At 24.6% G+C, this 24,228-nt stretch overlaps 7 protein-coding genes across 7 annotated transcripts in view; 2 read left to right on the top strand and 5 right to left on the bottom strand. All coding sequences in view use genetic code 6, as the record gives it.

The window, feature by feature from the left end:
- TTHERM_01209750 (transmembrane protein, putative) overlaps positions 1-22 on the bottom strand; it is a gene marked incomplete at both ends in the record, with an annotated part of 4,243 nt that extends 4,221 nt beyond the window's left edge. The window contains one exon of the mRNA XM_001018992.4: positions 1-22. This exon is cut by the window's left edge and continues 182 nt beyond it. Coding sequence (XP_001018992.4) covers positions 1-22 — 22 coding nt within the window.
- A 1,733-nt stretch (positions 23-1,755) lies between these two features.
- TTHERM_001209760 (transmembrane protein, putative) lies at positions 1,756-2,466 on the bottom strand (the record flags this gene model as incomplete). Its single annotated transcript, XM_012798367.1, has 2 exons — positions 1,756-2,275; positions 2,396-2,466. The coding sequence occupies 2 exons, from the start codon at positions 2,464-2,466 to the stop codon at positions 1,756-1,758; spliced, it is 591 nt and encodes a 196-aa protein (XP_012653821.1).
- A 269-nt stretch (positions 2,467-2,735) lies between these two features.
- TTHERM_01211750 (Myb-like DNA-binding domain protein) lies at positions 2,736-4,545 on the top strand (the record flags this gene model as incomplete). Its single annotated transcript, XM_001018994.2, has 3 exons — positions 2,736-3,656; positions 3,787-4,008; positions 4,495-4,545. The coding sequence occupies 3 exons, from the start codon at positions 2,736-2,738 to the stop codon at positions 4,543-4,545; spliced, it is 1,194 nt and encodes a 397-aa protein (XP_001018994.2).
- Positions 4,546-6,060: 1,515 nt separating this feature from the next.
- Positions 6,061-10,484, bottom strand: TTHERM_01211760 (serine esterase, putative; the record flags this gene model as incomplete). The annotated part of the gene is made up of 14 exons (XM_001018995.1): positions 6,061-6,181; positions 6,238-6,333; positions 6,384-6,603; positions 6,930-7,128; positions 7,184-7,387; positions 7,444-7,560; positions 7,623-7,731; positions 7,829-8,525; positions 9,123-9,198; positions 9,267-9,334; positions 9,393-9,531; positions 9,886-10,012; positions 10,074-10,180; positions 10,287-10,484. The coding sequence occupies 14 exons, from the start codon at positions 10,482-10,484 to the stop codon at positions 6,061-6,063; spliced, it is 2,478 nt and encodes an 825-aa protein (XP_001018995.1).
- Positions 10,485-12,329: 1,845 nt separating this feature from the next.
- TTHERM_01211770 (amine-terminal domain guanylate-binding protein) lies at positions 12,330-18,704 on the bottom strand (the record flags this gene model as incomplete). Its single annotated transcript, XM_001018996.2, has 11 exons — positions 12,330-12,684; positions 12,739-12,935; positions 12,999-14,520; positions 14,602-16,028; positions 16,097-16,489; positions 16,828-17,270; positions 17,482-17,598; positions 17,956-18,046; positions 18,133-18,318; positions 18,412-18,584; positions 18,644-18,704. The coding sequence occupies 11 exons, from the start codon at positions 18,702-18,704 to the stop codon at positions 12,330-12,332; spliced, it is 4,965 nt and encodes a 1,654-aa protein (XP_001018996.2).
- Positions 18,705-18,729: 25 nt separating this feature from the next.
- TTHERM_001211771 (transmembrane protein, putative) lies at positions 18,730-19,188 on the top strand (the record flags this gene model as incomplete). The annotated part of the gene is made up of 1 exon (XM_012798368.1): positions 18,730-19,188. One exon carries the CDS (start codon positions 18,730-18,732, stop codon positions 19,186-19,188), a length of 459 nt encoding a protein of 152 aa, XP_012653822.1.
- A 2,921-nt stretch (positions 19,189-22,109) lies between these two features.
- Positions 22,110-23,252, bottom strand: TTHERM_01211780 (immobilization antigen; the record flags this gene model as incomplete). The annotated part of the gene is made up of 1 exon (XM_001018997.3): positions 22,110-23,252. The coding sequence occupies one exon, from the start codon at positions 23,250-23,252 to the stop codon at positions 22,110-22,112; it is 1,143 nt and encodes a 380-aa protein (XP_001018997.3).
- Positions 23,253-24,228: the final 976 nt, after the last annotated feature.

Below are 24,228 nucleotides of genomic sequence, written 5' to 3' on the forward strand. Positions count from 1 at the left end.
TATGGAATTACTGCTATATCATTTAGTTTTTTATTTTTCTTTCAAAAATATTCAACAGCAATTTGTAAAAATTTAATTAATAATAATAATATATTAAAAAAATATATTTACTTTTATTTCTAATTAATTTGTAAGTTATCACAAAAAATTTATGTAAAATTTGTTATAAACCTTATTATTCCTATAAAAAGCGTATACTCAAAAATATATTAGAAATTAAAGATGGATAGTCATTCTAAAAAAAAATGCATTACATACATTATGTCTTAAAGTTTGTAAAGAATAATTTTTATTATATAAATTTTATTTATTTTGTTCTTCTTTATTTAAAATTAAATTAAAAAAGCAATTATAATAAACTGATGGTTTATTTTTATTTTTTTTTTGTAAATATAAAATTAAAAACTTAAAAAAACTATTTGCTATAATTTCATCGATAAACTTTTAGTATAATATTTCAATTAAAAGCAAAATGGTAAATATACTAAAAACATACACCTTGAGTTAGATTAACTTTTTCAATCTATAAATTATCATGTAAAACCCTTCTATTCTTTGATTTATAATTATTATATTTTAAAATTTAATTAAAATTTTATAAAATGAAGTCTTGGGAATGTTTGAATAGAAATCGGAGATAAAGACCAACAAAAATGAACATTTAGTTTAAAATTAATCCATAAAAAAAGGAATAATGAACTAATTTTTAAGAAGTACTCTTCTATCTATCTAACTAATTAATTTAATTATGTTATTATTTTAATATGGTTCTTTTTTAGGGTAATAATAATAGAATTTGTTTAGGTGGTTTTATTTAATCTTTATCTATTTTTTTATAGTTTTTAGATTATTAGAAAATAAATTTTATATTAATAAAATTTTAAAATAATTTTTAATTTTTATATCAATTAAAAGAAGTTTATTAAATTTAGTTTAATAAAATGAGCCAGTGTGAATTGTTTATTATTAAAACAAAAATTTAATTTTAATTACAGGGCTAAAAAATAATTTAAATTTATCTTAGCATAAATTTTATTTAAAGTGAAAATAATAAATTCACTAAAAGGAAAGATAGGTCAAAATATAAAAAATAAAATGAATTAAAATATTAATTTAAATCCTGTGTTTAAATTAATTTCTAGTATAAATAAGACTAAAATGTGTTTTATTATATTTGTTTAATTATTTTTGATCGAATAGACCTTTTTTTTAGTAGAACAAACTATTCTTGTTTGATAGATTAGTTATAAAGTAATTAATGATTTAATTTATTTTAAATTATCTATTTTTATTAATGTGTTTTTATCCTCTAAAATTCACTTTACTATTTTAAACTTTAATATTTTTATGAAATTGTTTAAGAAATCCTTAAATTTTATATTAATTCTTTTAATCTTTTTTTGAATTTTCTTTATCATACATTCAAATTAGCATCAATAGAATAACTAGGAAAACAATAGTCGAATAAAAAAATAAATCCTTCTTTTTTTGATACTAAGCAAATTTGTTATTTTTTCTAATTTAATTATTCGTATTTTTTGTTTCATTATAAATTAAATGATAGAGTTGCTCTTTAATTTAAAATATTACTCATACTTTTATAGATAACTTAAATGATGAAATTACTTGCAAATACAATGAGAAAAGATGAATATTTAACAAACAGTAATATTTTACTAAGAATTAATAAGAAGTTTTATTTAGTATAAAACGAATTTTGTTAAATTAATATTATTGCATTTTTCTTGCTTTCATTCAAAAATTAAATATAACTAAAGAAAAATTATGAAAGAATATTAATTTGATTTTTTTTGAGTGTTTTGAATTAGTTTTTTGAGTAATTCTTTGTTTAGAAAATTGAGTTAGACTTTTTGTGCAGAGAAACAATGAATGAAGCAGGCTTAAAAAATAAGAAATCTGAGTATGAAAATTGTTCATTTGCTTTTAGCTGGATAAAAATTAAGGTTTTGAGGAAGATGGAACTAACTCTAAATGAGAGAGTTGAATTAGTTAATCAATTAATAAATTAATAGTAGTGTATGTAATTATATTTAGAGTTAAAAAAAGGAAGGAAGAAAAGTTAGAAAGAATCAAATTTGCATTTGGCAGATTAAATATAGGCGGAGAAGATAGATAAATAGATATACATACAAATAGATAGATAAATAGATAAATAGATAAAGAGATAAAATATGAGTGTAGAATCAAAAAAAAGAAAGGAGGATTGAAAATAATGCAGACTTTAGGTAAAGAAAGAGTAGAGTCTAGGGCAAGACTATAATAATAATAATTAGAAAAAAGTAATTAATTTTTGTATTAACCACAAAATACAATAAAAAGAGAAAGCAATCACTATAAAGAAGCAAATAAAACTTAAGTAAATAACAATATATACAAACTTTATTAGTATTCGTTAGTCCTTCTCATATCAAGAGTTTATCTAACATATGTCTTTTACCAATGCATCAACCGTTTCCATGCTATGCAGCAGCAGAGGACTCAAGGTGGATGACAGCAGTGATGACATTTGCTTGGTATGAAGGAAGTCATGCTATGAAAAAATAGGGATGGATGACTTATTTATTGATTGATTGATTGACTAACAAATAAATAGCTAAAGTGATTGAATATATTGTATTTATTATATACTTTGTATAAATATAGGAAGAAGAAGAATATAAATAAGACAAATTAACAACAGCAAAAAAGTACCATAATATAAAAAGAAAAGAGGAATGGAACAAATTATTACCGTAAAGCCTATTATTACTGTCCCCGAAAAGACTAAGAAGCAACCCGTCAAGAGAGGCATGACTCAAATCGCTAAGGAAGAAACTAAGAGAGAAAGAATTCAAAGAGAACAAAGAGAAGAAATTGAATGCGCAAAGTTGGAAAAGTTGGAAAAGAGAGTCAAGTTGAACGACGAAGTTAGAATTACTAAGTCTGCTAAGGAATGTATTAATAGCACTTTTGGCCATAATGAGAACCATGAATCTGTCTTGGAATAGAATGGAAACGGATTTGCTATTAATTTGTCCTTATCTCTTCTCTCTTCTTGCGCTTCTTTATAAGAAAACAATGCTGCTTGCCAAAGCACTTGTTTGAACGCTCTCTCTTCTCCTTTAAGAGCTTTATCATAGATGTCAACATCCTACTCCAACTTGGATGATGAGTCTCTTACCGAAGAAACCTCTTCAGCTCTTTCTCACCTCAACAAGAAATCCAGCAGCTCCGACGAAGAAGAATGCGTCTCCTCTCATTTCCTTTCACAGAAAATACTTTCAGATGATGATGAAGATGAATTTGATGGAATAGCGAAAAGTAGTAGTGATAATCCAATACCAAACCTAACGTCGCTGTAGTCGTTAGATTCATGTCCACTGCAGGGGCATAGTTAGTTGAAAAGCACAAACGACATCGAAATTAGCATCTCTTAAAAAACCATAGCTCAATTACAAGTTGAAGAAAAATCATCATCCTCAACACAAGCATCCACTAAAAAAGGTATTAACAGTGCTTCATTCTTGAGCAGAGAACACACCAAAAAATGGTCTCATGACGAAACCTTGAAATTCTACAAGGGACTTGAACTCTTCGGAACAGACTTCTCTATGATTTCAAGACTCTTCACCAACAGAACCCGCAAAATGTGCAAGGTAAATTTGACTAAACACATCTTTAAATTAATAAATAGAATTCAATACAAGAAATAAGTTTACAAATAGAGCTTTTACACAAAAAACTCAGCAAGTATTTATATTAACTTTTTTTATAAAATGAATGTAGAACAAATTCAGAAAAGAGGAGAAAGTCAACATGTAAGAAATCGAAAAACGCCTCTAATGCAACAGAAGTCTTCGCATGAAAAAAGTTGTCTAAAGACTTAATGTCATACGCGCTAAACTCAACCTCAAATTTGCCAAAACTCCTGAAGAGCGCATCTAAATCATTCAAAATGCTCGCAGATCTCGCTTTGATAGTTTCAACAGCATTGATTCCTTAGATATCGTAAGATATTATTATAATTTTGCTTTTGATCTTATTAAAATTAAATTTGATTAATTCAGTCTAATTTAAGACAATCATTCATTCAATCAATATACCTCTCAATTTAAATAGGAGTTTTTGCATACATTTAAAAATATCAAATATACACTCACATTTTTATATACTTCCTGATTCATTTTTAATCAAAATAATTAGTTAGTTAGTTAATTTTTTTAAATCCCCATTTCTTAATCGCAAAAACAAACAAACAAACAAAAATTTGATTGATTGATTGATAAACTGGGTAGTTGTTATAAATCTATTTTTTTGATTGATTGATTTATACATTATTCTAAGTTATTTGGATACTTCTTTATCCTTCTAATATTTTTGCACTCCATATATTTATCTCTCAATTCAACAAAATATCTAACTGCCTGAATTATTTTTTTTTATCAACTCCACCTTAAAAATTTGTTTTCTAAATCTCAATTTTTAAAAAAATAGAACGTAGTAGAAACCATCGAAAGTTAGCTCAATGGACAATCTCTCTTTTGAAAAAAATCCAAATAGCAACTAAATAAAATTCTCTCCAGAGTCTAGTGAGTCAATGAATCTCCTCTCTTGATTCATTTTTACTAAAACTAAACAAAATATACTAAAAAACCTAGCATAAGCCAAACAAAAAATAAAATACTTTCTTAGCGTATTTCGGGGAATTAAAGTTTACTTCAGCAGTTGAAGTAACCAGCTTATACAAGGAAATATTAAACTATAAATTACTGTTTGTTAAAAAAAATATTTGTGATATTGCTTTTGATCATATTTGTTTTTAATGTATTTTTTATATTGAATAAAATAAATTATCGCGTTCTTGAATTTTCTATTATTTATTATTTTTAATTTATTATATTAAATTCTACTTAGAATTGTCACAAATAAATCTAATCAGTAACCAAATAACCATATTAATTTTTTAATTTAAAATATTCGTTAACCTTTTTTTTTATTTATTTATTTTGGCATACACCATTATTTATTAATTAATTAATTAATTAATTAATTAATCAATGCACAATTATATTTTTAACAAATAATTCCTCCTTTTGTATTTTTTTCAATTTTTCGCGTTAATTTTGAAAACGGAAAATTTAATAATAAATTTGATCAGAAATATGAACAATAAATAAATAATAAAGAATATGTTGTTTTGTTTATTTTTTGATTGATTAATTTGAAGAAGAAGTAAACAGCATATCTTTGATATTCAACAAATTCCAAAACATATCTTTTCAATTAATTTGTTCTTTTAAAATTTATCCCTTTTCACTCAAATTTTTAACAACAAAGAAATTAAAAATAAATCAACTTAACACTCTACTCTAATATAATTTTTTTTTCTTAAACCTATTTTTTATTTTTAATGAAAATTTAGATTTTTAAAATAAAAAATATTTACAAAATAACTTAAATAAATTCAACAAAAAATAATATTCTAATTTATTTAAATTTTATTGGGTCATATTTAAATATTTTAATTTTTCTATTTTTAAACTAAAAATAAAAAAGAATTAATTCTTAAACAAACACAAGTAAAAAAATTATGACTTCCATATTTAGTATTTCTTGTTAAGTTATGGTATTTTAGTTTATCATATATACATCATGCTGATTTATTTAAGATATGCATTTGAATGACAAATATTCATTTTTGATTTAATAAAATATAAATTGTTTGATTAAAGTAAAATTTAACAAGAATCAAAAATGGAGACTTTAATCCAATCAATAAAGATATTTTTTAATTTTTTTATATAAAATTTAACTAATTTGGAATGAAAATGATAAAAACTATTTATCGTTAAAACCTAGAAAAATAAATTTTATTTCAGATAATTAGATTTGATTATGAAAATGAAGTAACAATTTTGATTTCACTCGTTTTTAAATTTCATATTATGAATTATTTTTAGTATTACAAAGCTTGTCAATAAATAAAACAGCATAATGAGTTATTTTTATAATATAAATATTCAATATTTAATTAGTATTTTAGATATAGGTATTTTTTATTCATTAGAAAAGATGATCAAAACAATAAACGAGGGTTTTTGCTAACGCATCACTTTCGAGGAATTAAATATGAGCGGATCTGCCTATCATGTTATCAATAGTTTTCTTGATTGTTTTATTACTTTTAAGATAATTTAAAATGGTTAGATGAAATTAAGATGCTTTAATTTTATTTACTCTTTTATTTTAAAGTTAACATCTATTCTATGAATTCTGTCTGTTCTCAACTGACCTAACAAATTATCTACCATTGAGTTATAAATTCTTCCTTTCCTAATTTTTAAATTTAAGTTATTATTTGATGCTGCTAATTTTTAATTTACTAATTTTCATTAGATGCTTCATCACATTTTTATATTCTTGCTGATTCAAAAGGTACATATTAATCTTAATATGAGCTTAGCAAAGCTATATTTCTAAACCAATTCAATCCAGGTAAGTTGGTTAATTTATATAAATAACAATCTGCTAATTACTCTGCATCACTCATATGAAGTTATGTTAAGCACTCACTCTTTCTAGTTGTCTTTAAGAACCAAATACCTTTTTTTATTCATATTAATTTTATAATTGTTTTTATTTTCTTATTCATTTTTTAGGTTATTTAATTTATAAATATTTGTTTATTTCTAAAATTTCTTTAATGATTAAATACTGTTAATCTACACAAATTTAAGCCATGTTTAATTCTGATTCCAAAAAAATTTTTTAGCTTTTTAAAAATTAAGTTTTCTTTAAAAATTTTTTATGCTGATTTTTAAAAATGAAGCTATTGCAGTTTATTTTTTTTTGGAATTAATTTTTAGAGTTTTTAGAAATAAATATATTTAAGAGAGTTTAAAATTTATTTTATAAAGTGAATAAGTTACCTGCTTCTATTAACTTAGATGAGTTATACATATAACCTAAATGAGGTGAAGAAAGAGACATATATAAAAACATTTTATCACTATATTCGGAGAGATGAGGAAGTGCTGCTCTAATTATAACTCCACCAAGAGAATGACCTATAAAACTTAGTCTTCCAAGAGTGTCACCAGGACACCACTCTTTGATGTATTAAGTTACCTTTAAATATAAAAAAAATTGATTAAATTTAATTGGTTTTAATTTATTTAATTACTTCTATAGACAATCTCTTTCCCATATCTGCTATATTTCCGTTTGTAAATTCTTCATTTGACTTTGAGCTCAAAAACAGAGCATCAGGGTACATTAAATATAAATTATTTTTAACCAATCTCATGTCGAAATAGTTTCCTTAAAATCCATGACACAATACAATAACGTGAGATTTCTTGTTATCAATTTGCTATGGATTTATTTTCTATTTAAAAACAACTAATTTAATTTAAAATAATTTTTTACAATTTACAATTTTACCTTATATGGGTTAATATATATTTCTTCAAGCAAAAAAGGTCTTAAGTCTGTTTATGGTATTAAATTTAAATCAACTAAATTCAAAGGTTCCGAGTTATGTTCAATCATTAATTCAAGCTAATTTATTAAAATAATTTATTAATAACAAAAGAAAATTTGTTTCAAGAAAGTTTTTTTACTTTTTATCTCAAAATATTTGAAGTTATTTCGTTTTATTTGCCAGTTTTCTTTTCTTTAGGCTAGGTAATGTCATGAGGGAACTAATCTCTACTTACACCTTCTCCCCATCTGTTTAAGAAAGATTTTATTAAAACATTTAAAAATAAATAAAATTTTTTAATTTGAATTATTTTTGGTTTAATTAATTAATTTGTTTGTTGTTTACTTTTCTTTCATTGTTAAAATGTAAGGTTTTTTTAAGTAATTTATTGAGCGATCACCATCAATTCTGAGTAATTCAATTAGCTTATTCCATAATTAAAATATGTTTCCTGATACTATATTCATATCTGAAAGTACAAATTTAGAAAATAAGTCCATTTATTTAAAGTCGTTAAGGTTATAAAATTTAGCAATTTGAGGAATTTCTTTGTCAAGTGAAGGTTGTTACTGAATTGATCTACTTTAATTTATATGATTGCTAGAGCTAATTCCAAGAGCTTAAGTGATGGCATTATTATTTTATTAAATTTGTTAAAATTGAGGTTGTTATTGCTAATAAATAGGTTATCTTTAGTGCTAAGAAGAAAGTTAGGTTGAAACTCCTGATTAACTGATTGATTGATATGATAATACATTTATACCGTTTTAAGATTAGGGATATTGGTTGTTTTAAGCTTGTTAAAAGCCTTTATTTTATGAAAGAATAGGGGTTATTCCTTTAGGTTAAGAGAATATTTTATTTTAGGAAGGCAATTCTGGGTAAGGAAGCTCTAAAATAGGTTCTTATAATGTGGCAGAAACTCTTTTTAGCTCTGGAAAAGCATCTAAAACCTAAACTAAAACCTTCTTTAAATTTTAATAGCTTTTTCTCAATCCAATAACATAGTATTCAAAGAATTATTAGACATACTCTTATTTAACTAAATTAAATAAAAATTAAAAAATTAAAATATAAACAAATAAATAATAATATTATTAGAAATAGCTTTATTTCTTCAACTCAAAAATATTTAAATTATTGTAAAATTTTATAAAAAGATATTATTTGCTATTAATTTTTTTATTTAATTTGAAGCAAATTTTTTATTATTAATTATTTAAATTTTCATTTTAATAAATGAGATTTTATTATATTCTAGTGATATTGAAAGTTTATAACAGATTTATTGTTAAATTAGAATCTAATAATAGGATTGAAGTTAGCTTTTTATTAATTATCTTTTTGCTGAGTTAAATTTTCATTTTAATTAAGGAGATTTTGTATTTTAGTTTTATTCAAAATGTATATATAATTGGTTTATTTTTAAGTTTGGCACTAATAAAAGGATTAAAGTTAGTTAGCTATTTATTTATTGTCTTTTTGCTTAGATTAAATTTTCATTTCAATTAAGGAAATTTTATTGTATTCTAGTTAAATTGAAAATATATAACATATTTATTGCTATTATTAATAGAATTTTGCTTTAAGTTTAAATAATATTTGAAATATAAATAAATAAATAAAATTTTGAACTTACATCTGTAAGTAATTTTATTGAGGAACTCCAAGAAACTGCTGGGCTGAATCAGGAGAGAATTTCCTATAGCATTTTCCTAAATTTTAAATGACAAATATGAATATGTAGATGAGTATGAAATTGATATAGTACTTTATTATTTACTTATGTTTTATTGTTAGGGTTGTTTGACATGAGTTCTAGTTAGTAGTCACTAAGTCTAAATTTGAAATCTATTAATTTATGGAAAAGGATATCAGTTTATATAATATTCTAAATTCATGAAAATACCAAGCAAAACGGTGTGGAAAGTAGCTTCTGCTTAGCAATAATGATGGCCACTGAATTAAATAGGAATATATTCGTGAATTCCAAATGAGCTGTTGTTAACTTAACACTCAAATAGACTGACTTATTTGAATGCGTTTTCCTTTAATTTATCAGTTAAATAATTTCATTTTCAATTGATTTAAAAACTAAAAAAATATATTTTTGAAGTTTTCAAAAATAAATAAATAATATTCTTTTAAAAAATTTCTATAAAACAATTATTTGATTCGAGTTGATGATAAAAATATCATCATAATTTAATAACAAAACAAAAATCATTTTAAAATTAATTTTAATCTATTTTTAAATTCAATCAATTTTTTTTATTGAAATATTTCTTATTTAAAAAAGCGATGCTATGCTTATTATTTTTTCAATTTATTTATTTTTTCACTTTTATATAAATTTGATTTTAAGATCTTTTGCAATATAATATGAAAAAGAAAGAACTTACCTGATTATTTTAGCACTAACCCATCATTGAAAAATCTGCACACATAAGCTCACATGTTAAAATAAACTAATTGTTTTGATATTATGGATAAGCATCAACTTCAGATCTCCAGAAACACATTAAATTCCTATAAATTTATTTTACAGCATAAATTGTCAAAGTTAAAAGATGACTTTTAAAATTATTACAATGGAACTGTTTCTTCACAAAATCTGATAGGGAATTTTTGGGTGCAAAATGAAAATGTTTCATCTTCTATTTGGCCATCTCCAAATTATCTAACAAATCCCTTTGACTTTTTGATAATAAAGAATGTATTAAAATAGCATTAACATTATGATCAAAAATAATTTCTAGCAAAATATATTGATTTTCACTATGAGGATAATTTAAACATTTACTTTTTTATCTTATTTAACTGCGATCTATGGATTTTCTTCACATTAAACTAAATTATATGGCTAGGCAAATATTTTCCTTCCTTTAGAGTCAATGTGATGCAAAGACATTCTTAAATAATAAAGTCCCTATTAGAAAAGATCTACATTATTGAATTCGTGCAAATGTAGCCCGAATTCCATTGTTGCTTTGTAAGACATTCTGGTTTTTAAATGCTAACTATATACTTTTTTGAATCAAAATTATTTTGTTGATTTATGCTAAATATTTCCAAGCAAATCTGATAAGTGCTTTGCTATATTTTTCGTTCGTTCTGTTTGTTGTGTTGCTTTTTGCTAGTATGTTGTTAAGTTTTTGATTAATTAAAAGTTAATTTATATAATTAATTGATTCAAAAGCATACAAAATGAATGAAAGGATTTGCATAATATTAAAAATAAATAAACTCTCTAACAATCTTATTAAAAGCTGGTTGAAATGTTAATTTGATTGATATATTTATTTTGTTTTCAAATCAATCTTTTTCATTCTGTAAAAAATATCAATTATGAATTTAATTTCTTTTTTTTAAATGCATAATTTTTGAAAATTAAAACAAAATTGTATAAATTGCTTAATTCATTCATTTATAAAATTTTGTAATAGCCTCTTATCTATATTTATATCTACTTGAAAAAAGAACTGTTTGATCCGTTTAAAAATAATTACCAATCAATAAAATTTGTTTTTCATTTCTAATAAAACTAAAATATTCACTTAATATTTTAAATTATTTTCATTTAAGTTAATTTTTTTGATTAGAGAAAGATAAGTTATAACATAAAAATTAATAATTATTTTTACTTATTTCTCAATTATAAATCTTAGTTTTTATTATTTAAAAGTCTTTTAATTTTAAATAACATTTAGTATTAGAATTTTCTAATTATAGAAAAATATTTCATCTATCTTTAATCTGTTTATTATTTATTATTTTTACATTTTCAATAAAATAAAAATGAATCCTTTTAATATTTTTAATATTTTGAAGAAATTTAATTATTTTAAATACTTATTAAAAGATATTATTTTATTTATAATAAGAAAATTATCATAAAATTATAATATTTGTTTTTACTTCACACAATTTAAATTCGAGCTTCTGCTCTCTTTATTTTTTATTTTACAAAAAAGTCAATTTTAATTTATCTAGCATTAAACAGAATGGTGATAATATAGAGAGAGATTTCTTCAAAAAAGTTAAATAAATATATGGTTTATCCAATCTGACAAAAATTGTATCTTTATCTTAGAAAAGCTATTTTGAAAAATATTAAATAAATTAATAAAAATTATTTAACTGAAAAATAATAATAATAATAATATGTAAAGGTCAGCATAATCTGACAATATCTATTTTAAGTATGTATATTAACTGAGTTTTTTAGTTTGAGATTCTAAGCAATTTTGATGCATTTTTAGTGATTTAGATTGAGTTTTAATTAAATTAGCTCCTATAAAATTTATATTGAGTTTTTTTTTAAAAAAATGAATATTATTAAGGAGGACTTTAAAATAATTGAAAGAGTTGAATTTTAAGGGATTAAAAAGGTTTAGAAAATACAATAACTTTAATAATATAGAAATATAACAGGACAAAGTGAATTATTTTTTTAATTCTAAAATCAATTAATGAATGAATGTATGTATGAATATATTTATTTTTTTAATTAGTTGCTAGTTAATTAATTAATAAGTTGCTGATGGTGATTTTTGTGATTAGTTGAGATTATTATAGATAGATAGAAAGATTGATATTTTTTTAATTAGTGAATGAGTTTCCATTGTTGCATTAGCAGCTAAGTAGGTTAAACTATGCACAAATCGCTATTGGATTTATCTAGATATGAAAAAAACATATTTAGCTAAACAACAGCAGAATATTTTTAACTTTTTAGCATGCCAGACTTCATTCAAATTTGTTAGAGATATTTTATTTAATTAATTGTTAGATTGATAATTTTGGTGTTGTTTTGTGTTTATCAATCAGCTATTTTGTTTGGTTCTCATATGAGGACGTTTTCCTTTTTAGAGGGGGATACAGGTGGCTTATTTTCATTGTTGAGTCCACTCTTTTCTTATAAAACTTGCATGAAGCTCTTGAATCCGTTAGCTGGGGGAGTGTTTTAGATAGGTTGGTTTTCGCGAGAGGAGTTCAAGTTAAGATTTTCCAAAATATTGTTGGTGTTGTTGTCAGAGGAGCCATTGTCTTCACCACAGTCAACGCTATTGTTGGCATAACTGTAGTCGTTCAAACTGCTTCTTTCTCTGGATCTAGCACTTCTCATGGGACTCTTTCTTTCACTGCCCATGTTTCTGCTCATGTTCAAGAAACTAGGTTAGTTGGCGTTCATCATTTATCTATTTTATGTCAAGAAAATATTAGAATTTTAATCAGATAATCTTTCAAATTACCTCCTTGATTGACGAGAATCGTTTTTAAGACGTTCGTTTTCTCTCAAAAGGATTTCTTTCTTCTTTTCGATCTTGTTCAAGTTTTCTTGGAGCTCATTCTTTTGATTGAGTAAGTGATCCTTTTCTAAATTCCACTTAGCTCTTTCCTTTTCATGTTCGAAGATTAAAGTGTTTCTCTTCTTTTCAGCTTCTCTGAACTATTAATTTATTAATTTGAATTTATTTAAATAAATGATTTTTTTTAATTTATTTTTATTTACCTTTTCTTCAATTTGAAGCATCTTAGTCTTAAGAGTTTCTCTTTCTTGGTCGAGCTTTCTTTGGGCTTCGGTCTTTTCAGCTTCACGTTCCTTACGAATAATATCGAGTTCAGAAGAAAGCTTCTTTTCGCTTTCTAAAAGTTCAGCAAGACGCTTTTCGGTGAAGATAGCATTGGAGTTCTTTTGACGTGATTCCATCATGGTTTGATCCAAGCTGTTCTTGAGTTCAGCTTCGAGCTTAGTGATCTTTTGGTTAGCAGCTGAGAGCTTGGTGTTGGAAGTTTCTTGGAGTTCAGAAATTTGAGTTTGGTATTTTCTTTCAATTTGCATGAGCATGTCAGAAACGCTTTGTTCACGTTCGTTCTTTTCGTTTTGACGTTATTTTTAGAGGTGAGTAAGAGTTTATTCGAATTTCTTTTGAGCTTCGATTAAATCTTGTTTGGCTTGCTCCTTTTGTTATTGGAGGAAGCTGAACTTTCCTTCCCATAGAACCTTATCTCTTTCATAAGAAGTATTGAGTTCATGCTTTTCATTATCAAGTTAGACGTTCTATGATTTGAGCTTTTCAATTTCTTGAATGAGCATCTTCTTTTCAGTTGATGTGAATTCCTTAGCCTTGGAGAGTTGATCCTTCAATTATTCAGTTTCAATCATGTACTTATCTTCAGTTTCTTTTAACTTAGATTCAGTGTATTGGAGTTTTTCGACATAGATAGCCTTTTCCTTTTCTAAATCGGTGACTCTCTTTTAGTATTGAGTTTCGAATTCTTTAGTAGATTTCTTCAAAGCGTTGATCTTTGATTCCAAGTTAACCTTTTCATCTTGGAGATTTTGAATCTTTTCAAGAGTTTCTTAGGCCCATTCAGCTTTAGAAGTCTTGAGACGTTCTTCAAATCTTTGGGTTGAAGATTCGAGAGCAACTTGTAATTCTTGAACCTTCTTTTGGTAGAATTCGTTTTGTTAAGAAGAGAGAGCAATAGATTTTTCAGAATTGATCTTTGTTTGGAGGTGTTCATCAGATAATTCTTGATATTTCTTACGAGTTTCTTCAAGCTTTTCTTCAAGAGCTTATCTTTCGATAATGTTGTCTTGTTTCAATTAAGCTAATTCCTTCTTCTTATTTTCATAGCTAGCTTCAGAGCTTTCAAGCTTTTGAGTTAATGTGAGGATCTTGTTATCACTTAATTGTAAGTTCTTCTAGACAGTTTCGTACTTTTGTTGTAATTCCTTTCTGTCAGCATTATAAGAAGCCATTTGTTATTCTAATTGAGATTAGTAACTAGCTTAGCTGCTTAAAAGTTGAGCCTTGGTTTCTTGTAACATCTTTTCCAAGTTTTCAATAGTCTTCTACTTCAAGTCTAATTCGTGTTCGTATTAGCCTTGCATGTTAATGACTTAGATTTCGTAGTCCTTGATGTCGTCTCTCAAGTTTTCGATTTCTTCTTCCAAGGCAGCTTGTTCTTCTCTTAATTTCTATTCATATTCTTCAACAACTTAGTTGTAGCTCTTTTCTCTCTTTTCCCTATTTAAAAAAATTAAATTAAATTTAAAAACAAATAAAATATATTTAAAAAATGAATTAAAAATGATGATAAAAAATTACTTTTCTTCAATCAATCTCTTTTCCAAAGTTTCTCTTTCAATTTCGAACATGTTCTTTAATTGTTGTAAGGATTCTTCGGATTTGGCTTGATTTTCACGGATTTCGCTTTGAGATCTATCCTTGATGGCTTCATTGGTGTCTTCAAGTTCACGGATCTTTTGGATGAATTTCTTTTCCATGTCTTTAGAGCTGAGCTTGAGCATTTCTTCAGATTCAGAGAGCTTAGTAGATAATTGGGTGCGGATAGCTTAGCTTTCAGTTAACTAGTCGCTGAGAGTTTTAACTTCAGTTTCATAGTCATGAATGGAGACCTTGTACTTCAATTCAAGGTCGCTAAGTTCCTTGTTCAAAGCATCGATTTATGATTGTAAAGTCTTCTTTTAAGAAAGAGCTTCAGCTTCCATGGCTCTGATTTACTTCATGTGAGTGTCCTTCAATTCCAAGATTTGCTTTTGGCCGCTTTCTTCGTCTCCCATATTGTTGATTTCCAAAGCTTGTAAAGTAGATTCGTGAGCCTTCTTAGCTTCAACGAGTTAGCTACGGGATTCATCTAATTCGTGACGAACGAATTCAATTTGTTATTGGAGAAGAGCTTCACGTTTACGAAGTTCTGAGACGTCTTGTTTGTGCTTATCAAGAGTCTTAGATAGTTCTTCTTATAATTGTGTATTTTAAATCTTCAAGTCATTGGTTTCGTTATTGAATTACTCCTTCAAGTCTCCCAAATTCTTAAGACCATTGGTGCTAGCTTCTGAGAGTTACTTCTTAGTGGAAGAAATTTCAGTTTGAAGTTCTTCAATTTGTCTGAGTAAACCACGTTCTCTAGTTTGGAGGGTTTCAACTTCTTAGCTGAAGTTTTAAGATTAGTTGGAAATCTTTTCATTTAATTCGAAGTTAGATTCCTTCAAGTTAGTGAGCTTGTTTTCCAATTCCTTAATAATGCGTTCATATTTGGTTTGTTATTCCTTCATTTAAGTGTTGAATCCACTGTGAGTTGATTGCATCATGTTTTCAGTAGCCTTGTCCTTGGCAAGATATTCTTCGCAGAGCTTTTCAAAGTGTTGAGCTCTTTGTTCAAGGAGAGCCTTTTCCTTTTGGAAGGAGCTTTCTTTTAAGAGCAATTCTCTTTCAACCTTCTTTAAAGTCTCTTCAGTGATCTTGGACTTATTTCTCAAATTGTTGATTTGATCATTTAATTCAACTCTTTCAGAATTTAAGAGCTCCTTGTATTCCTTTTCCATCTTTTGTTTTTCTTCTTCGATTTCCTTAACAGCTCTTTCGTTTTTAACCTTATCAGTTGCAATGCTATCCTTTTCCTTAAGCAATTGTTCAACCTTTCTTTCCAAAAGAACTCTTTCGTTATCAGTTTTCTTTCTCAATTCAACCAATTCAGTTTCGTTTCTTCTTTGGACTTCGCTGTTGCAAGACTAATAAAAATTAATTTAATTTAGCATAAAATTATTTTCTAAGCTCAAAAAATAAATAAATAAATTACTCTTTGAATATCAACTTCCTATTCAAGATTCTTAACAAAAATGTTGGCAGCTTCATTAATGCTTCTTTGTAAGAATTCTAAGAAAATAACGTTTCTGTTGACAGTAATTGGACCATGATTAACCAAGAAACTGTAGAAAAGCTTAATGTCACTTTCAAAATCAGAGAATCTTTTATATTGATTAGACTTTAACTTGCGATCAATGGTGGCAAATTCCCTATTAATGAAGTTCTAACACTCCTAATAGCTTTCCTTTTCATTGGTAGCTCTGATTTATTGAACTCTAGCCTTCATTTTCTTGTTTAATTCTTCTAAGTGTTCCTTGCTGACATCTCCAATAGCTCTCTTCTTGAAAATTTCCAAAGCAGTTTCTTTAGCTGTTCTGTGAGCAATCTAATTAGATTAATTAATAATTTAATTAATTGAATGAATGAATGAAGAATAAATTTATTTAATAATTTAATTCGTTGTAAGCTTTTTGAAATTCACTTTCTTTCTTTCTTTTCTATTTTAACATTTGTATTTATTTTACTGGGTGATCAAAATAAATAAATGGCTAATTCAAATTTCCCAAGTAAAATTTAAATTTTCTTCATTTAAATTGAAAGCAAATGAATTATTTTTAAAACTCATCTCAAAACAAACAACAAAATAAAGAAATAAATTATTCAATTTGATTTGATTTGAATAAAATTAAATGAATTGCTTTGATTTAATTTAATTTAAATTACCTTGATTTCATCGTTGGTGGTTGGAATCTTAGATCCAATCATTTCTTTGATGGTCTTTTCATAAGATTCAAAGGCTTTTTGAGAGGCCTTGTAACATTCATCTTTGCAGACATAAGTCCAAGCATTTTCGATGTTAGGAACAGCACCGTTATTGATGGCACGGACGTAAGAATCACAAAGAGTCATGATCATTTCACCATTTAATAACTTTCCATTCAAATTCTTAGGTTTAATTCTTTGTAAAATTTTCTTTCTAAGTTGAATGACCTATTCAAAGAATTCAGGACGCAAGTCATCCAATTCCATCTTGTCCAACTTTTATAAATTTTATTCGTTAACCAAGGGTCTAACCAAAGTCATGCATTCTCTTTGTTAGAAAAATGTCTTCAAGAGTCTTCTGATTCTATTTTTAGATTCGACTTCATCAGAATAGCCCTTTTATTCTAATTATCAAAAAATTATTTTCTATCTCTAAGAATGAAGAAAGAAGTTAATTAAAATAGTAGAATTAAAAATTTTTTTAAGATAGAAATTAATTTCGAATAAATCTTCTCAAATAAATTTATATTTTATTTAATTAAATTTATGGCTGGCTGATCTCAATTATTTATTTGTTTGTTTGTTTGAGTAATGAAAGAATGTCTAAATTATTACCTGAAAGAGCGCGTTCTAAGTATTCGTTAGAAGTGATGGGATCACCTTCAGTGTCAACTAATTAGAGAGAGAAATCTCTGATAACCCAGAAGAAACTAGGGAAGTATTTAGAGTATTCTATTTATTTATTTAATTAAAAGATAATTAATTATTTAAAAATGAATACAGTTGTTGTTTTATTTTGTTTTGCTTTGTTTTATTTTAAACTGAAAGTCACTATTCATTCATTCATTCATTCATTCACTGATTTAATCAATAGATGAATTCAAATAAATCTTATTTAAATCAAATTCTAAAATTTTTGATAAATTTTCTTATATTTTAATAAAGCCTATATTTAATTAACTATTTTGCTTAATTTGCATTGCTTTTTTTGAATTTGTGACTAATCAATTTAACTTTTTATATATTCCTCAATCAAAGCAAACAAAAAAGCAAACAAGCAATATGTGTTTATTTGTTAATTTTAAATACCTTCTTGATCAAGTTCATCGCCATCAGTGGACTTGATGTGAATGTTCTTGGTAAGATTGACAACAAGGGAAAGGTTGTTTAATGCGTTTTCCTATTAATTCATAAATTTACATCTTAATTTAAATTTGCCTTTTTCTAGGATTAGTTATTAGAAGCAATTAATTAATTATGTATTACATCGATTGCACCCATGGAGTTGTAAATGAAATTAGAAGCGAGCAAAATTGCTAATGAAAAAACTCTTGTGTCGTGAGTTTAATCTTCATCGGTAGAGCCGATACCTTCAGAGTCCATAATTAAAACATTGACGGGATCGCCTTCAGGAGTTTGTCCTTTGATAGGAGTACCCCAAACCCAAATACCCTATTTATTTATAATTTATATTCAAATTTTGTGTTTAAATAAATAAGCAAAGTAGATAGAAAATTTATCAATAAGCAATTATTTATTTTTTACCTTTGTGCATGGATTTACAGTAGGTCCGACGCCAAAACCGCCAGATCTGTTGAGGATCATTCTATTCAACAAGTATGATTTACCTGTTCTGTAGGCACCAGCAACTGATACAATACCAATTGGCTTGGGAACTTGCTTGATAATTTAAACAGCTTCTTCGCAAAGCTAATACTCTAAATAAAGAAAGGAGGATTAAAAATGTTGAAAAAATGAGGATAAATAAATAGTGTACTTCTCTACTCCGAATTATAAGTAATAAATGGAATAGCTTCTTCTCTATATGCAGATGACATCTTGCTAATTTTATGTTTTTATCTTATGCGTATTTGTGGTTTTCTTTATTAGTTGAGATCTTCAGAGATAGTTTATTAATCAATCCCTTTTTCTTTACTTTATTTAATACTTACGCTTTTCTCTTCTTTTGATTTTTGTTTGTTTGTTTGTTATCTTCTTTTTTCAAGAAAAACAAAATATTTAATATTTTTTTCAATTTTAAATTTTTTTTCATCTGAACACAGCAACTTTATCAAAATTTAAATGTGCAGTTAACAAACAATTAAACAGACTATAATCAAAGATAAATAAATAAATTAATAAAGAAACAATAAAAACTTCCCATTTCCTTATCTATTATTAACTCTCTTTATTCATTTAATTATGTATTATCATCTTTATCTATGTATCAATATATATATAAATATCTATGTGTTTTTTTTCTATTCATATTTCAATTCATTTTTCAATATCTTTCAAATAAAAATCACACTATTCGTTTGAGCCTCATCTCATTCATTTATTCTTTATCATTTCTATTTTATTCTTTTTTCTTTCTTATTGTTTATTCATAATTTTTTCATACAAAATAAAAGAAATTAATTAATTAGGCCTTTATAAAATTAAATAAACAAAGAAACTTGATCAAGTCATTGATTTTCTCTCATCAGATTTGATATTTTTATTCAAAATAGCTATTTTTGAAAGAAAATTTACATACAAAAATTTTAAACCTCCTCAATCAAAATTTTTTTTGTTTATTAACACTATAAAATATATCCTAAAATTTATAATAAAATTTTCTTCAATCTAAATTGAATGAAGAATTCAACACATGCATATAAATTTTTCGCATTTTATATTGTTGTGATTTGACAGCCAGCTTATTATCGAATTTAAATTTTTTTGTTAAATTTATAAGTTATTTTCTAGTTTAAGTTGATTTTAGACGTAATATTTAAAAATTAATATTAAATTTTATAATTAGATTGTCCATCACTTTAATCATTCGTGTGACTGACAGTTAGAATTCACTGGCTTTTCTATAATATTCTATTTAATTTAGATAGACATTAATATTAATTTCAAATTCAAACTACTACAATTCAAATTTATTCACTAACATTTCTCTTTCAAATCCAAAAAGAAAATCAAATCAAATCAAATTAAATTAAATTAAATAAATACACTAGCGAACATTTAAATTTCTGATTATTATAACTTTATTTGATGATGATTATTTATTATTTCTACTACAATATTATTATTGATAGATAGATAGATACGCAAACAATAAAATATCTTTTTCCTTTAAGAAAATCAAGTATATCAACAAAAAATCATTCTAGCGCGTTTGTAATTAAAAATCTTATCATCGTAAAAAGTATTTCCCTTCGTATGAAAAAGAAATAAACAGTAATCAACAAGTTAAGCAAATAATTTTCAAGCTTTACTTGCTTATTTATATTGATCAAAAAATGCTATATATAAAAATCAAATATTTTTATTTATTCTGTCTCAATAATAATATATTACTAGTTGAAATGTATTGACTAAAAAAATGATTTTTGAGAATTTAATGATTGATAATAATTATTTTCCATTTAAATTTTTATTTAAAATTAAAATTAAATAATAGATTTCTAAATTTAAACTCTTTTTATTTACTAAATTTAATCTATTTTTCTTTGCTAAATTACACTTTTGAAAATAATTTAAAATTATTTTGTTTAGTTTTTAAATGGAAATTTCTTATCATAAATAAATTATTAAATTGATTATTATATTTTAAAATATTTCTAGAAAAAATAAAAAAACCTTTTTTATAAGAAGATAAAAGCTAAGCGATAATAATTTAAATATTCAGCTTTTCATTCAATGTAGATATTTTTCAAAATAGAAGTTAGTAATTAATTGAATAAATTAATTAATTTTTTTCTTATTCTGTAGCATTATTTTTAGAAAATGCATGAAATATCTAAAACTTTCAACAAATTAAAATGAAAGCAAATATAAGTCAATTTATTAAGCAATCATTTTAAAAAAATCAAAAATTAACAAAAATTCCTCAAAAATTACAATATTTTTTTTATTCTTAGGAAAAGAATTTTCTTATTTAAGATATTTAATTTTTAAAAATTTGTATTAAAGACTAGATAGATAGAAACTTACTTGAGTTTAAAATTAGATTAATTTTTAACTTAATTTCAATCTCACTTCAAATAAAAAAAATTAAATATTACTTAATCAATAAAATAAATGCAAATATTATATAAAATTGTTTTTTTGTTATTTTAATTTTTAAATTAAAATCAAAATCAGAATAGATTTTTATAATTTAAATTATATTTTTAATTAAATAATCAAATCAAATAAATAAAATTTTAACAATAATTTATTGATAGGAATTTATTTTTAAAATTGTAGTCTTAGCTTAGCAAATGGTGACAGAAAATATCTAAAAATTCTAAAATAAATTTAATATTTTTTAGTGATTTATACAAATAAATATTAAATGTTTTGTTTTTCTTAGATATTTTTTAGTAATTAATTTTATAACAATTAATTGATTTTTTTTATAAAACCAATAAGCATTTTAAAAAATATTTTCCTTTATGAAGTAAAATGAAATACTGTAATTCTTTTTGTATTTAGATAAATTTATTAAATTTTGGAAAATTAAGTAATATTTATTAAGACATACCAAAAATGAATGGAGGGAGATGATAATATAGACGATTCATTGTATAATATTTAGTATAAAATTAAAGATAAATTCAGTTATTTATTTATTTATTATTAAAATTAGCCAAGACAGACTTAATTAATTTCTTACTTTTTACATTGATTCTTTTTTAATAACTTTTTAAAGAATGGATATTAATAGAATGGAAAAATAAAAAGTTATTTAATTTTATTTTTATAAAGTTTCCTGTTATTATTTAGCTAAATTACAAATAGTTAGGTAAATTATGTATTAATATATTAGAATTTGCATAATTAATTGTATAATCATTAAGCAATAAATAATTTACAATTTATGAATGATATTTTAGAGGAGGTTTATACAGACAGTTTTTTAGTAGAAATAAATACAAATAAGAAACAACAAACAAACAAACAAAGGAATAAATAAAATAATTAGTTAGTTAGTTAGTTAGTTTGTTAGTTATTTTGTTAGCTGTTTAGCTAGTTATTTAATTAATAAAAGTTATTAATCAAGCATTTCAAAAAATGATTATGATCTTCAAAAATTAGAATTGATTTTGTTTACTTGCTTGTTTATTTATTTGTTTACTTAAGAAAAACATTTTATTATATTATTTAGATAATTAGTTATTTAGTTAGTTGACTATTTAGTAAGTAAGCAGCATTCTTTTTTTGATTGATTCACTGGAAAATTATTGATGAAATATTTATTGCATTCAAAGCAATATGAACAAGGAGAACAAACTTAGAGATAAATATAAAATAGTTGAGCTTTATGTGCCTTATTAATTTGAATTTGAATTATCGGATGAATTCGATTTGCATTAACTGGAAGCAACAGATCCATTAGGAGATGATGTACCATCTGGACAAGGAGAGCATGATCCAGAAGTAATTTTTGTAGCTTTGCTAGGATCTCCATAAAAATTGAATTAGCATTAGCAGACATTAGTTGAAAAATTCCAAGGATTCGTTCCATTACTTGTGTCATAACAAGTACAACTTCCCTGGTCATCATTTATGTATGAACCAGGTCCACATTGTTTGCATGGAAATCCATTCATAGAAAATTAACCAGGAGGACATTAACTGCATCCAGATGGGGCACTGCTAGAACCAGAAACTTTTCCTTACCATCCTCTCTTACATGTGCATTATATATTAGAAGGAGTTAAAGGAAGAGCATTTATATCATAGCACTTACAGAAACTTATTTAATTGGATGATTTGATGTATGAATTTGCAGGACAGGCACTGCATTGAGCCGCAGATGCAAATTAGTTATTAGCTAGATTGCTTGGACCATAAGCATTTTAAGTCATAAAATAATTATCTAAACAATAATCGCATTAAGAAATGTCACCTGGTATAGTAGGTCCACTTTTATTTCCACTACCAGTAGGACAAGCAGTGCATGTTGCAGCTGATGCAGGAGTTTAATTAGCTTTATTCGCTGGTACTGCAGCTTATGTCATATAATAGTTTATTAGACAAATAGTGCATTATGATACATCACCTTAAACAGTAGGACCTGCTTGATTTCCTGTTCCTTGTGGGCAAGGAAGGCAGGATGCTGCAGCAGCAGTATTACCATTAGTAGGCTAAACTGCTTAAGTTGCCATATAATAATTTACCAAGCATTAATTACAGTAAGAAGCATCACTATTAGCTTATCCTTGTTAACTAGTACTTCCTGTTGGGCATTAATTGCATTTTCCATTAGAAGAAGCATCTTGTCCATAATATCCCTAATTACATTGGCAAGCACCGCCATTCGCTTGACTAGCATTTGGATCACATTATGCCTAAACATAACATATAAAAACGATAAGTTAAAACACAATTAAAATATATTTCATTGTGATTTAATTTTTTTCTATGCGCTATTTATTTTTTTAAAGATTGCTTTTATTTGATTTCTTTGAAATTTTAATCTAATCATTATTTGATTGATAGATAGATAGATAAATTGCAAAAAATTAATATTAATTTAAGCTTATAATTTAATTAACAACTCTTCTCCACTAAGTCTTTCTTTTTTTTAAACAAATAATATTTTCAATTCCTACATGCGTAAACATAAATAAATAAATAATTACTTCCACTCTTGTTTATTTTTGGTGATTTATATTTTATTTTTTTTTATTACAAACACAATTTACCTTTGATGATTAATTTATTATAAATTAAATGAAAACTCTTCAAAAAGTCTATGAGATTTCATTAATTTAACAAACATTTTTTAAGCCTATTTGTATCAATTTATTACATATTTGAAATAAATCACTTTTCATTAAAAAAAATTAAATAACATAAAAACATTCTAAAATTCCTTCGAAACAAACAAATAAACAACCAAACAACCAAACAACCAAACATACATTTATTAATTATATTTTCACTAATTATTATTTTTATAGACAGTTTTTTTTATAATTCTTAATTTAAATTACTTTTATGATAAATTATAAAGACTTAAAGCAATAAATATTTTTCATAAACAATTAAACACCAAGTTTTATAAGTTGTTTGATTAATTCTTGATATTACAAATTTTAAGAAACTTTAAAATTATTTTCAAAGATTATTAAAAACTCTAAAGTTTTAAGATAAGATAGATAGATAAAAAATTGATTAAATTTTATAAATAACAATGCAAATATAAGACAAAAGCAATAAAAATAAAAAATTTAGAAGAAATATTTTTCAATTTTTTTGGATGAAAACCAATTTTTTTATGTTAAATAGTTTTTATGTGATTTTTGTATAAAGATTTATGATAGTAAATGCAAAAATAGATGATGAAATTATTATTATTATTATTATTTAATGAAT

This window comes from Tetrahymena thermophila, assembly GCF_000189635.1.
Source record: "Tetrahymena thermophila SB210 genomic scaffold scf_8254591, whole genome shotgun sequence".
In the NCBI taxonomy this organism is placed as follows: Eukaryota; Ciliophora; class Oligohymenophorea; order Hymenostomatida; family Tetrahymenidae; genus Tetrahymena; species Tetrahymena thermophila.